The sequence below is a fragment of the Typopeltis vanoorti genome, chromosome 19, assembly GCF_054136105.1.
Source record: "Typopeltis vanoorti isolate ZY-2024b chromosome 19, IOZ_Tvanoo_1.0, whole genome shotgun sequence".
In the NCBI taxonomy this organism is placed as follows: Eukaryota; Metazoa; Arthropoda; class Arachnida; order Uropygi; family Thelyphonidae; genus Typopeltis; species Typopeltis vanoorti.
Window position 1 is genome coordinate 35914064 of NC_143567.1, and position 13645 is coordinate 35927708.

The 13645-nt window shown below is 33.2% G+C and overlaps 1 protein-coding gene across 1 annotated transcript in view; it reads left to right on the plus strand.

Annotated features, from left to right (window-relative positions):
• Positions 1 to 13645, plus strand: part of BRWD3 (bromodomain and WD repeat-containing protein) — a 451316-nt gene that overhangs the window by 238559 nt on the left and 199112 nt on the right. The window contains 1 exon segment of the mRNA XM_090409588.1: positions 1408 to 1633. Coding sequence (XP_090265714.1) covers positions 1408 to 1633 — 226 coding nt within the window.

Sequence of the window (13645 nt, forward strand, 5' to 3'; positions counted from 1 at the left end):
ATACCCTCGCTAACAAACATGAGATTAGCACGCCTGGCCGCAAATTAAACAAGGAGTGCATTTCACCCGTACTTTGTGCTAATGCCGGTGGTACACATCGCCTCAAGCTGATGGTAGTCTGAAGAGCACGAAAGCCTCGTGCTTTGAAGAATGTTATGAACCAGTTGCCTGTCATCTATTCCAATTGAAGAAATGCCAGGTTTACAAATGACATTTTTTCTGACTGGTTTTTCAATCACTTCATACCTGAAGTTCAAAACTACCAAGAAGAAGAGGTCCTGAAAATCTCTCCTGAAGATCTTTGAAAAGGTTATGGTTGTCTTGGAGATTATAATGGTTAGGTTAGGTTAGGCTAGGCTTGTATCTTCTTATGTAATTAAAACTTACATAAGAAGATACAAGAGGAGCCAAGAACTTCAAAATTTGTGCTCATACAACATCAAGTCCACCATCTTTAATTTTGCTTCTGCTTGGAAGGAGATAAAGACTACAACATTGGCTAATGGCTGGACCAAGTTGCTGAATGGGAGTGAATCAGAATACGATTTCAGAGGTCTTGAAACCTCTGATTTCCGTGAAACTTTGATGCGAGCTGGTTTAAATGTCAGTGAGAATGGCACATTGAACAAGGGCAACCCAGGCTACTAAACTCTCAGCCAGTAAGAGATTGCTGAAAATGTTCTATGGGGTGATCAGGATGTTGACAATGAGGAATAAGAAGAAGCTGTTCCAGCTGGTCCGAAATTATTGGTAGTTAGAGAACACATGGACAACATCATCTCGTTCATAGCGCATCTTCAGATCCAGAAGTGATTGCTTATTACAAACATTTTCAGCAATTAAGAAACAGTATAAAAGTGGAAAGCAACTGAAACTTCATGTTTTTTTTTTTTCAAGCCCAATCCTCGGTAAAATTGCATTTACAATAAAAGTTCTCATTAAAATATATTGATACTGTACCACTAAAAGTGCTTTATTTCCAATACTATTCCTAAGATTCACGATTTAACGGACTTTCGCTTTTCTGGACAACCCTTAGCCCCCTAATAGTCCGTTTAATTGAGAGTTTACTGTGTGTGTGTGTATGTATGTATGTATATATGTATATATATATATATATTTTTTTTTTTTTTTTTTTTCATTAGCCTTTGATTCCCTTCAGCAAATTGGGTAAAATTGTAATATGCAGGTGCATAAGTACTATATTTTTCTTATGAAGAAAGGTGTCATTGCCAGAATAGGCACTGAGTGCTGATGTTAATGAATGAAATTAAGAAGAGGTATGATAGTCATAGTTGACAGCTAGAATGGATCTCCTATAATTAAAACTTACATAAAGGTCTAATAATAATAATATTATTATTATTATTTGCATTTCATTACTTAATAATTGTGCACATATTGCAGGTTCCAGAAGAACTGTTTTTCCATACAGATTATCGCCCTTTGATACGGGATTTGAACAACTATGTTTTAGATGAACAAACACAGTGTTCTCCTCATCTTATGCCTCCACCTTTCCTTGTTGACATCGATGGTAATCCCTATCCACCTCATTTGCAGCGGTTAGTACCTGGAAGAGAACACTGTCATGATGCTCAGCTGATTCCATATATTGCTGTATCTGCTGATGGTATGTACTTGTGGATTATTAATTAACATAAGTTACTTAATCAGATATGATATTTTGATTGCATAATTTAGTTCAAGCACATTTAGCCATTTGATAGTGACTATATCCTTTCATTGGAAAGACCTGAATTTGAATTTGTCTAGGCTTCATTGAACATTTATAATAGCTTCTCAACTGAAGACAAATTGTTTTCTTATATAAATTCACACATACGCTACAGTAATTAACTTTTTAATTATAAAAATGTTGTTATATTAAAAAAGTTTAATTATAAAAAAAAAAACTTTCAGTTCAAAAAGAAGGAAGGTGTTGATGAGTTTCTTGAATATTTGGAGGTCATAGTCCTTCAAGGGGAAATAGTATGGGAAAGACTGTTCCAAAGAATTTGAGTCTTTGGACTTCCTGGAGGTGTCAAATAATAATAATAATAAGAAGAAGAAGAATAGAGGTGGATAGGTGGAAAGGGTTAGAAGTTGGTTCAGTAAGTTAGTTAGGACATTTCATATTTTAACTTTCAATTTGAGCATAAAAAATCAGTTCTATTAACCATTTAATTTTGAAATTGCATTACATTGAATAATAATAACTCCTGTGGGGGTTTCTTGTATGTATGTAGGTGTACATTAGAACTTACACGTTTTCTTTGTCTTTTTTTTAATAAAATTATTCTAATGAGTTATTATTTACCAAAACTTTAAATATACAAGCATTCTTGTTCATTTCTCAAAAAAAAAAAAAAAAATCTTTAAAAAATCTAGAAAGAGAAGAGATTTTTATTTTAAATAAAATCTCTGCTGAAGAGAGCTGATCTAAGGTGATATGATTACTTAAATAGAATGCAAGAGGAAAGAAAGGTAGTGAAACTGGTGGATTTGATGCAGCTAGTAATATCTCTTAGAAAAATAAAATGTAAGCATTGTGTAGACCTGACAAATAACAGATTAATTGGGAAAAAAATTAAGTAATATAGTATTATTATGGTATCATGTACATCTTTTGAAGATACATCTGGAAATGATCATGATAATTATACCATAAAAATGATTCAAGTATCAAAGCATGCTATAATAATCATAGGTTTTATTTGCTTAGCTGTTTATATATATATATATATATATATATAATTATTTTATTTCTTTGTGAAATGGGAATTAACAAATGACACAGAAACAAAAAAAAAAAAAAAAAAAAAAAAAAAACCAGTAAATTTGATATTGAAGAAGTTTTGTGTACAGTAGAGGAAGTGGTGGAAGATCTAAAATAATGATGAAATTAATTATCCTGATATTGTCTATTAGCTTACTCATTATCAACAATGTCATTTAATTGGAAAGACCTAAGTAGTTCAAATCCCATCTAGGCCATGATGAACCTTTATAAGGGCTTTTCATCCAGAAAAATAATCATGCAGTTAATAAACACAGTATATTAGCCTTGTAGCCTTTGTTGTTTTGGTCATAATTTAAACAACAACGACATCTAGATTGTTTACTGTATAGACAACATAATATAATGTATTTAAACACAAGAAACACAGGGGACCAGTGCAAGGGCACTGATCCTCTGGATTTCTTGGGGGATGAGGATGCAGTGGAGAGGATTCAGAGGCAAGTGACCAAGATGTGAGTGGCCTGTGGAATGTTCCCTATGAGGATTGCAGAAATTGGTTGATAGGAGAAATAGAGGGGATATGTTGCTTAACGGGTTTTTTATGATAGATATAGGGGAAATGTTTCAGTACTTGGTAGAGGAACCAAAACAAGGGGTCATCCCTGGAAGTTGAAATAAGGTGTGGTTAGTAGGAGTGTGAGGACTAGATTTTTGGCTTGGAGAGTTGTTTGAATGAGTGGAATGGGTTGCCAGAGTCAGTTGTGAGTGTTTTGTCTGTAAAACTTCAACAATCTCTCTCTCTCTCTCTCTCTCAAAGATGCATAGTAATTGCTTTGCAGCTATGTAGTTATATGCATGCTAATGAGCAGTGATGTGAGGAACTTGGACACACTGTGACTTGTTGCAAATAGATGGGTTCAAGGAGAGGTATGATAGATTGTGTGGATAGATTGGGTCTGCTGCAATGAGTTTTCATACTCCATGGAGGTGCCTGTATATAATTTCATTATATCCTAAACCTTAGCAATCTCTATCTCGAAGATTCATAGTAATTGCTTTGCAGCTATGGGTATGCTATTGAGCAGAGATGTGAAGAACTTTGACACACTTTGTATTTGTTGCAAATATATGCAGAAATACATCTATGCAAAGCACAGCTGATATAGAATTAAAACACATGTCTACTTATAGTTCGCAATAAAATAATTTCCTTCATGGTGTTTTTTTTTATATTTATTTGGAGCAAATATCACTCCCAGTGCTTCCCATCTGTATATGATTTCTTTCCTGATATTTCAATTTCAACCATTCTCTAAGGATTCTTAGAAATTTATGCTTTCATAGATCTCTGGTATTCAGTTAAATAACTGAATAACAGTTATTATACCAGGATGATATGGGAAAATCGAATTTCTTTGACAAAATAGAGTGGTTATATGATTCAGAACCATCTAATGACATAAAAATGATTATTGGTGTTTTCAGTGCCAAGGATTGGGCAGGACGATATTTCTAAAGGAACAATTGGAAAATGCCATTTATATATGCACTCTAATGAATAATGGGGAGAAACTGGAGATTTTGCTATAAGTAAAAATATGGTTATATCTTCTATATATTTTCTCATAAAGGCATCCATAAAAGGACATGGATATCACCAGATGGTGCAACATTAAATTACATTTGATCATGTGCTTATAGATGAAAGATTGGAATCAAGTTTTCATTGCTATCTATATATACCTCTGAAATACCTCTTATGTACCAATAGAAGAAAAGGATGATATGGGAAAATCAAATTTCTTTGACAAAATAGAGTGGTTGTATGATTCAGCACCATCTAATGACAATAAAAATGATTATTGGTGTTTTCAGTGCCAATGGTTGGGCAGGAAGATATTTCTAAAGGAATTGGAAAATGCAGTTTACATATGCACTCTAATGAATAATGGGGAGAAACTGGAGATTTTACTATAAGTAAAAATATGGTCATATCTTCTATATATTTTCTCATAAAGGCATCCATAAAAGGACATGGATATCATCAGATGGTGCAACATTAAATTACATTTGATCATGTGCTTATAGATGAAAGATTGGAATCAAGTATTATGGATGTAAGATTATATAGAGGAGCTTGCTGTGATTCCGATCATTATCTGGTCAAAATTAAATATTGGTGCAGAATCTTAGTGAAACAACTAGAAAGAAATGAAAGTGCATCAAAGTTTAATTTGTGGAATCTTAAAAATAAATTAAAACCAATTTCTAGAACAAAATTAGAAAAAAAAAAAAAAATAGAAGCTGAAAATATAGATATGGAAATAAGCTGGAGATACATTAAACGATGAATTCTGATAAGAAAATCCAAGATATGGAAATAAGCAAAATAAAAAGAATGCTAGAATGTGCTCAAGCAGTAATAAGAAATAAAGCATACATAGAATTTACTACAAGACCAACTATGTTAAAGAAGGAAAATATATTTTAAAGAAAAATGAAGACGAGATGCAGATAACATTTTGTTGAAGGAAGAAAAGACAAGTCATGAAATAGTATGCACAGTAGAACAGGAAATGAAGAATAAAAATGCTCTTAGACAAGCTTATAATATAATTAATCAAATTATTAATCAAAAGTGTGGGTTGTATTTTAACAAAGTAAAAGTAAAAAAAAAAAAAAAACAGATGGAGAGTATATTTCCATGAATCGCTGAATACAAAAATTACCTCTGCAACTCAAAATCACATGCCATCTGCTATTGATGAAGATAATTTTGTAGACTACCATCAAAGCAAGAGCTTAACAGTAAACATTCATTCAGGAACACAAATCCTCAGGAATAGATAAAATTCCTGCAGAATTGATGAAAGCAGGAGGAAGAAACCAGAAGACAAAAGATATAGATTTATTTTAACCATATAGAAGAAAGAACAAATGCCAAAAGAATGAAGAAAGAGTCCAATCTTTCTGATACATAAGAAGAATTTTGTGGAAATTATAGATGTATTTCTTTGTTATGTACACCATATAAAGTCTTTATCTCTATTTTGAAGAAGAGATTAAACCCATTTATAGAGATGATAATTGGTATCTACCCAAATGGTTTTCTCATCATCATTGGCTCGATAGCCCTATGTGGGCCATGACCGTCTTCAGAAACTTCTGCCAGCCTTCCTTATTCAAAGCCAAACTTCTCCAATTTTTGACTCCTAAAACCTTAATATCTTGCATCACTCCATCTTCTCATCTTAATTTAGGTCTTCCAATTTTTCTTTTTCCTTCTGGCTTAGCATTAAACATCTTAACTATTCTATTACTATCCACGTGTGTAATGTGTTCAGTCCAACTTAATCTATTTATTTTTATGTACTTAATAGTTTATGGTTATGTCTTTTTCTCCACAAACCATTCTCTTGTACTGCTCCAAAATTATATCTGAGAACTCTTCTTTCAAAACATCTAGCAATCTTTCATCTGCCATTGAGAATACCCAGTTTTCAAAGGCATAAGTTAACATTGGTCTTACAAGTACTTTGTGCATCATTCTCTTTGTTTTTCTTGAGATGTGATGTGACTTTAGGTGTTTCCTAAGTCCACAAAAGAATATATTGGCAGAAAGAATACATCTCTAAATCTCAGTACTGATATGATTTTTACAATTAACTTTTGATCTTAAGTATATAAAATTATGTACAATTTCATTTCAGGGTTACACGGTGATCAGCATTCATTTTAAAAATTTTATGGAATTTACAACCGTGTTAAAAAAACTTTTTTTATTATCCCGACGTTTCGATCTTCACATCAAGATCATCTGGAGCGTACATAAATATACAGGACAAGCTGAGTTACATCATTAACTGTAAGCTAGAGAAACAATGATTTGATCACATATTATTCTACAGGCATGACCTCTGGTGGGGAAAAAAAAAAAAAATATATATATATATAATAAAAAATAAAATAAAATAAAGAATAAATTTTTACATTACATCAAGCTAAATTCTATTTTTACAATGACAGGAATAAACATTCTTTTAGATGGTTTTCTTTCAGAAGCAATTGGTGTCCTATTTTTAGTATTACAATTCTTATTTTTGATTTACAATACTGGATTTTCTACAGCCCTGTTTATAGTTGTTCTTGGTGAGGAAGGTCGAATATATACCTTCCATATGTTTGGGATTTTTAAACCATCATTGTTGTTCAGATTGGGGTGGTTGCTGATAATCTCACAGGCTTCCTTGAATTTCCGTTCATACCATGTTCTAGTGCAGGGGTCGGCAACCTGCGGCTCGCGAGCCATATGCGGCTCTTTAGTTCCATACGCAAATATTATTTTATCAAAAAAAAAAATTTAAAAATCGTTCTGAATCGATTAACGAGGATTAGGCACCGATTCTATCTCTCAGCCACTTGTACTCGCTTTTCAATGCACCCGTGACACGCATCGTCACTGTCGTCAGTCCGTCGGAAGCTCTCGGAAGTTTATATGTTTGGCAATTTTCATTGATTTCGGCATAGCTGGGCATAATACCTTTACTCGTAAACTAAGTATCTAATATTTGCCAAAATTAAAAAAAAAAACTAATGTGCAGACTGCGCCGTGATAAACACGTTCTGACAAGTCCGTTCGTGCCAGTCGGCGATCACCGCACACGGGAGGCGACCACAGATGCGACGAAACTATGTACTTATATTCAATCAGTACGTGAGAGAGTGAGATAAACAGTGTTTCGTGTCTAAATTATTTATTTTAATAATTAAATTATTAGAGAATTATTTATTTTATTTAGGTAGGTATTTTTAATTGGGAAATATCGTTGTAAAATGTTTTTTGATAAATTATATTTCATTATGCCCAGCTTCTCGTATCCGCTAAAACAGTTCAAGATAGAATAACTAAAATGTCTTCAAATGTAACATATTTGCAGGTGGAAGATATTCAACCTTCTTCTGCCTTATCACTTGCTATAGATGAGTCTTGCGACATAAAAGACACGGCACAAGTTGCCCTTTTTGTCAGGTATATGTCTTCCCAAGGTCCAAAAGAAGAACTTCTAAGATTGCTACCGCTCTCGGGACAAACTAGAGGGGAAGATATAGCGAATGCCGTGCAAAAATGCTTTGAAGACAATAAGATCTTGTGGCTCTTTAAAAACTTTTTAAAATTTTGTGGCTCTTTAAAAACTTTGAAATTTTGTAAATTGTAATTTTTGACTCTTCCGACTCAAAAGGTTGCCGACCCCGGTTCTAGTGTGATGTAGACAGCTGGTGGTTTTCCAGTCAATTCTGTGTAAGGTATTCAGGGCATAATCAGAAAGGCCAGCTTCACCATAATTATTATATTTAATGTGTCGTTTATGTTCTTTTTGTCTAATAGGAATAGTGCATCCTGTTTCTCCTATATGTGGTATGTTGCAAGTACAATAAATCCGGTATACTCCAGGGTGAGCTAGTGGAGGGAGTGGGGCTTTGGATGAGTTGAGTAAGCTTTTTAATTTTGCAGGAGGTTTAAAGGTGGCTTTGAGGTTGTACTTTTGTAGTACTCTGTTTATTTTGTCTGATATTCCTTTAATGTAGGGATTGGTTATAGTTTTACTGTAGTCTGGTTTGTCTTTGTTTTTTATTGTGGTTTTGTAGAGAATTTTGTTTATAGTGTTTTGGCTGTATCCATTTTTTTGTAAGTTATTACTGATAATTTTAAATTCTTCTTTCACTGCCTGTTCACTGGAACAAATCGTCTGAGCTCTGTTTTTTAGCATGTTGATGACACCTAGTTTTTGTGTTGGGTGGTGGTAGGAGTTTATGTGTATACATTGTCCCGTATGTGTCAGTTTTCGGTAAACGGTGAAGGAAAGGCTGCCCGAGGGAAGATGTGTGACAAGTGTATCTAGAAACGGAAGTGTGTTGTGTTTCAATTGTGAACTGTATGCATTTGTGTTGTTTGTTTAGGTGGCTAAGGAATGTGTCTAATGTCTGCCGGCCATGGGACCAGATCGCGAAAACATCGTCAACGTATCTAAGCCAGACTTTGGGGTTTAGAGGAGAGGAATCTAGGACAAGTTGCTAAAAATGTTCCATGTAAAAGTTAGCAATAGGGGGGGATAATGGCGAGCCCATGGCTGTGCCTTCTTTTTGTAAGTAGAAGGCGTTTTGCCATATAAAATAACCTGACCGTAATACATGCACAAAAAGCGCCGTGATATCTGGAGGGAATTTGTTCTGTAGGAGAAGGATTGTGTCATTGATTGGGACATTCATAAAGAGGGCAGAGACGTCAAAACTGACTAATAAATCATCTTTTTCTAATGTAATGTCTTTGATGATGTTTATGAAGTGTTGTGTGTTTTTGATATAGGAAGGGGAATGACCTACCAACTCCTTGAGTGTTGCCGCTAATCTGAACAACAATGATGGTTTAAAAATCCCAAACATATGGAAGGTATATATTCGACCTTCCTCACCAAGAACAACTATAAACAGGGCTGTAGAAAATCCAGTATTGTAAATCAAAAATAAGAATTATAATACTAAAAATAGGACACCAATTGTTTCTGAAAGAAAACCATCTAAAAGAATGTTTATTCCTGTCATTGTAAAATAGAATTTAGCGTGATGTAAAAATTTATTTTTTATTTTATTTTATTTTATTTTTTATTTTTATTATATATATATATTTTTTTTTTTTTTCCACCAGAGGTCATGCCAGTAGAATAACATGTGATCAAATCATTGTTTCTCTAGCTTACAATTAATGATGTAACTCAGCTTGTCCTGTATATTTATGTACGCTCCAGATGATGATCTTGATGTGAAGATCGAAACGTTGGGATAATAAAAAAAAGTTTTTTTAACACGGTTGTAAATTCCATAAAATTTTTAAAATGTATATACAATTTCAAATTTATAAGAACCAATTTCAATTTGAGAAGGATTATTATTACAAATCTTTCTAGTTACTGGCATATACTTTGTTTTTTCTTGGTTAATCTGCAATTTCATCTTCTTTACTGCCTTTTCTAAACTGATAAAAGTTTCTTCCATTGCTTTTCATGTCCTTCCTATAATATCAATATTGTCTGCATATGCCATAATTTGTACTGACTTGTAGAAAATAGTTTCCCCTTGTATTAATGCCAGCATCTCTGAAAACCTTTTCAAGTGCTATGTTAAAGCAATATAAACTATTTCTTTGTCAAAAACCATTTTTTATATATATTGGATCAGTTAACATGTTCTGAATTTTGATCTGACAATCAGTATTTCTCATTGTAGCTTTAACTAAAGCAATAAGTTTTTGTGGAATCTGCAGTTTCTCCATTGCAATAAATAAGTTAGATCTATCTATGCTATCATAGCTCTAAAATCTATGAAAAGGTGATGTGTTTCAATTCCAAATTCATTACATTTTTCAAGTAATTGGTGTATATTAAAAATCTGATCATTTGTAGATCTTCCTTGATGAAATCCATATTGATAATCGCCAATAATATTCTGTACATAGGGATAAAGTCTCTTAATTAGAATGTTAGAAAAAATTTTATAAGTTGTACATAGTAGCTACCCAGAAATCCCCTCTATCTACCACAGAAGACTACAACAAAACTATCACCATCCCATACATTAAAGGCACATCTGAAAAGATATCTAGGGTGCTTAACAAACACCAACTATGCACAGTATTTAAACCTTATGTAAAATTAGCAACTCTCATCCGTTCACCTAAGGACAAATGCACTCCTTTATCACATCCAGGAGTCTATGAAGTGCCTTGTTCTTGCCATCAAGCCTACTACGGACAGACAGGAAGAACTGTGGACATCCGCCTCAGTGAACACAAAAAATATATCCGACACTTTCACTATGGCAACTCGGGTCTGGCAGTCCATGCTTTGGATACCCCTGCACACAGGATCAATTGGAAAGAAACAAAAGTAATGCACAGAAGCTTCTACAAGTCAGAGAGGTTGTTCCTGGAATCAACAGAAGCCTTAAAACATACTCCAAACCTTAACAAGTATGACTGTATAAATCTACCAAAGATTTGGGAGACAGTCATCTTAAGACCAAATTAACATTTATTACTTTTATTTTATTTCATTTTTTCAAACTTTCTAAGACTATCATTTGGATTACTATTTCAAAACTTTTTTTTAAACCTAGATGGCGCCATTAGGACTTTAGTCTTGTGTTGCACGCTGCAATTACTTTTACTAGCCCCACTGTTACACCGGATTGTGGTTGTTTTGCTTTTGTAACAAACTTTGTGTTGTGTGCTCTGAAGATGCTGGATATAATACCAGCAAAATATTAGCTTTTAAGTTAATAAATAATTATTTTCTTAATCATCTGTGTTCATATCAAAGCGTGAAATCTATTACAAAAATGTCTGATGAACACATAGCCTATCCACGCGTATAGTAAATTAATTCCTCTATAGTTAGAACATATCATTACATCACCTTTCTTATGGATGGGGCATATGACACTCAGATTCTATTCCTCTGGAATTGTTTTATTAATCCAGATTTTGTTGATAAGTTGACACAGCTGCTTGAAGTATTCTTCTGTACCTACATTTTTAATTAATTCTACTTGTATCCTATCCATTCCTGGGGCCTTATTGTTCTTAATTTTTTTAATAGCTGCCTCGACTTCTGCATCTGTTGGTACTGGTTCAACTGCTTCTAGATCATATCATATCATCTAATTGGCCAGATATATTTGAATTCAATAGTTCATCGGAATGCTCTTCCCATCTTCCTAGTATCGTTTCATTCTGACTCAAAATTATACTCTCCTTATCCCTACATAACGTTGTTTTAGACTGGAAATCTTTCTGACTACTATTTAACTTTTGATAGAAAGAATCAGCTTTCATTCATACTTCTGAGATGTTGAAATTCCTTAAGTTCATCCTCATAGTGTTTCTTCTTTCTATTCTTATGCACTCTTTTTTCTTCTTTTCTAGCCAAATGATGAATATCTCCACAGTTTTATGAATGTGATTCCTTTGCTGCTTTGATGTTTATATGCCTCATGTTTTAATACAGTCACACATTTACATTCCACATCAAACCAATGGTTGTACTTAACTCTATTGAGTTTTTCTAATACTCTGTCTGCTGTTGATCCAGGAGGTTTTGGGAAAGGCAAATCCACAATTGATACCTATAGTCAAACAACTATTAGAGAAATTTTGGGAACTTGATATAAATGTCATGAGATTTTTGTTGATTTCCACAGCATTAATAGAGGAAAATGATATGAGATTATATGATACAAGTTGGAATAACAGATAAGCTAGTAAGGCTTACAAGCTTAACAACAGAAAATTCAGACATACAGGTTAAAATACAAAATGATTTAAACAGATAACTTTCCAGTAACTCAATGGTTAAAACAAGGAGATAGTCTAGTTCCAATACTTTTTAACTTAGCTTTGGACATATGACCCTATCGTTGCCAGTAGATACTAAAACTACTTTAATAAACAAGTCAGTGCAGATCATAGCATATGCAGATGACATGAATGTCATCTCAAAAACCAAACAGAAAAGCAGAAGAAACCTGTTTGGAAAGAAAAATTAACATGTGAGGTGGAACCAAAAATTAATCAACAAAAAATTAAAATAATGGTGGATACTAGGCAGTATCAGTCAACTGTTGCTACAAGTGTAAAAACTGGGAACCTTGAAATAAGAAATGTGGAACAGCTCGAATATTTAGGAGTAACGATTACAAGTCAACCAGATGAGAGACATTAAAGAGGGGTAATCAGGCTTTTTATTCTCTCCATGTGTACTCACTTCAAAAGATATTCATTTGAGGACTATAGTACAAATATATAAATTGATAATTTTTCCATTTGTTACCTATGGATGTGAAACATATTTATGGTGAGGGGAGAGAATTTGATTTCAACTTTTGAAAGGAAAATACTTAGAAAATATTAGCTCAGTTAATGATAATGTTCTCTGCAAGATCAGATACAACTGTGAGTTACATCAACTTTATCAAGAACCCACAATATCTAGTGTTTAATCAAGTTTCAAAAGTTGCAGTGGGCAGGACATGTTTTTTGTATGGAAAATGACAGTATTTTTAAGAAGACAATAATTATCAAAATTCTTGCTTAAAAGACCAAGAAAAATTAGAACAAGATGGTTAGATACCATTAGTCAAGATAGTAACAACATATTACAATGTCCAAACCAGAGAAATAAAATTTTGGACACACAAGGTAGGATCTAATTAATACTTGTTTTCTCTCTTTTTACAACATAGATAGTGCCAATTAGGACTTTAGTTCCTTGTGTTATCTGTTACAATTTTTTTAAACTAGTTCCGGTTATACCAAATTGTTGTTGTTTTGTGTACTGTGATAAATTGTTCTTCTGCTCTGAAGATGCTGGATATAATACCAGCAGAATATCATCTAATAAGTTGATAAATATTAATTATTTTCTTATCATTCTGTGTTGTAATCAGTACCATGGAAATAGACTAACATGTATTGTCAACACACAACCCTTTCCACTTGTTTGAGAATTCGTCATGCAGATGCAGCATGGAGTGAGGTACAGCAGAGTATATAAATGGTATTTAGAAGCAGCTGCTGAAAATATATCTTCATACCGTTGCAATAAAGCATGTGCAATATTGGCAGCAGTGCTTTTGACTTGCCACATATTTGCATTTACCAGTAGCCAAGAACACACAATCAATCTCAATAGGTAGTTCTATTTTGGACTGTAGTCCTCCCTGTGTTTTTTCTTCTTTTTTTTCAATCTCACTTATATAGTGCTTGCTTGCTACACAATAGTATAGATATGTTGTTCTCCTGACAATGCCAATTTAACTTTGTTGACATATTAGAATTATTAATTAAATCAG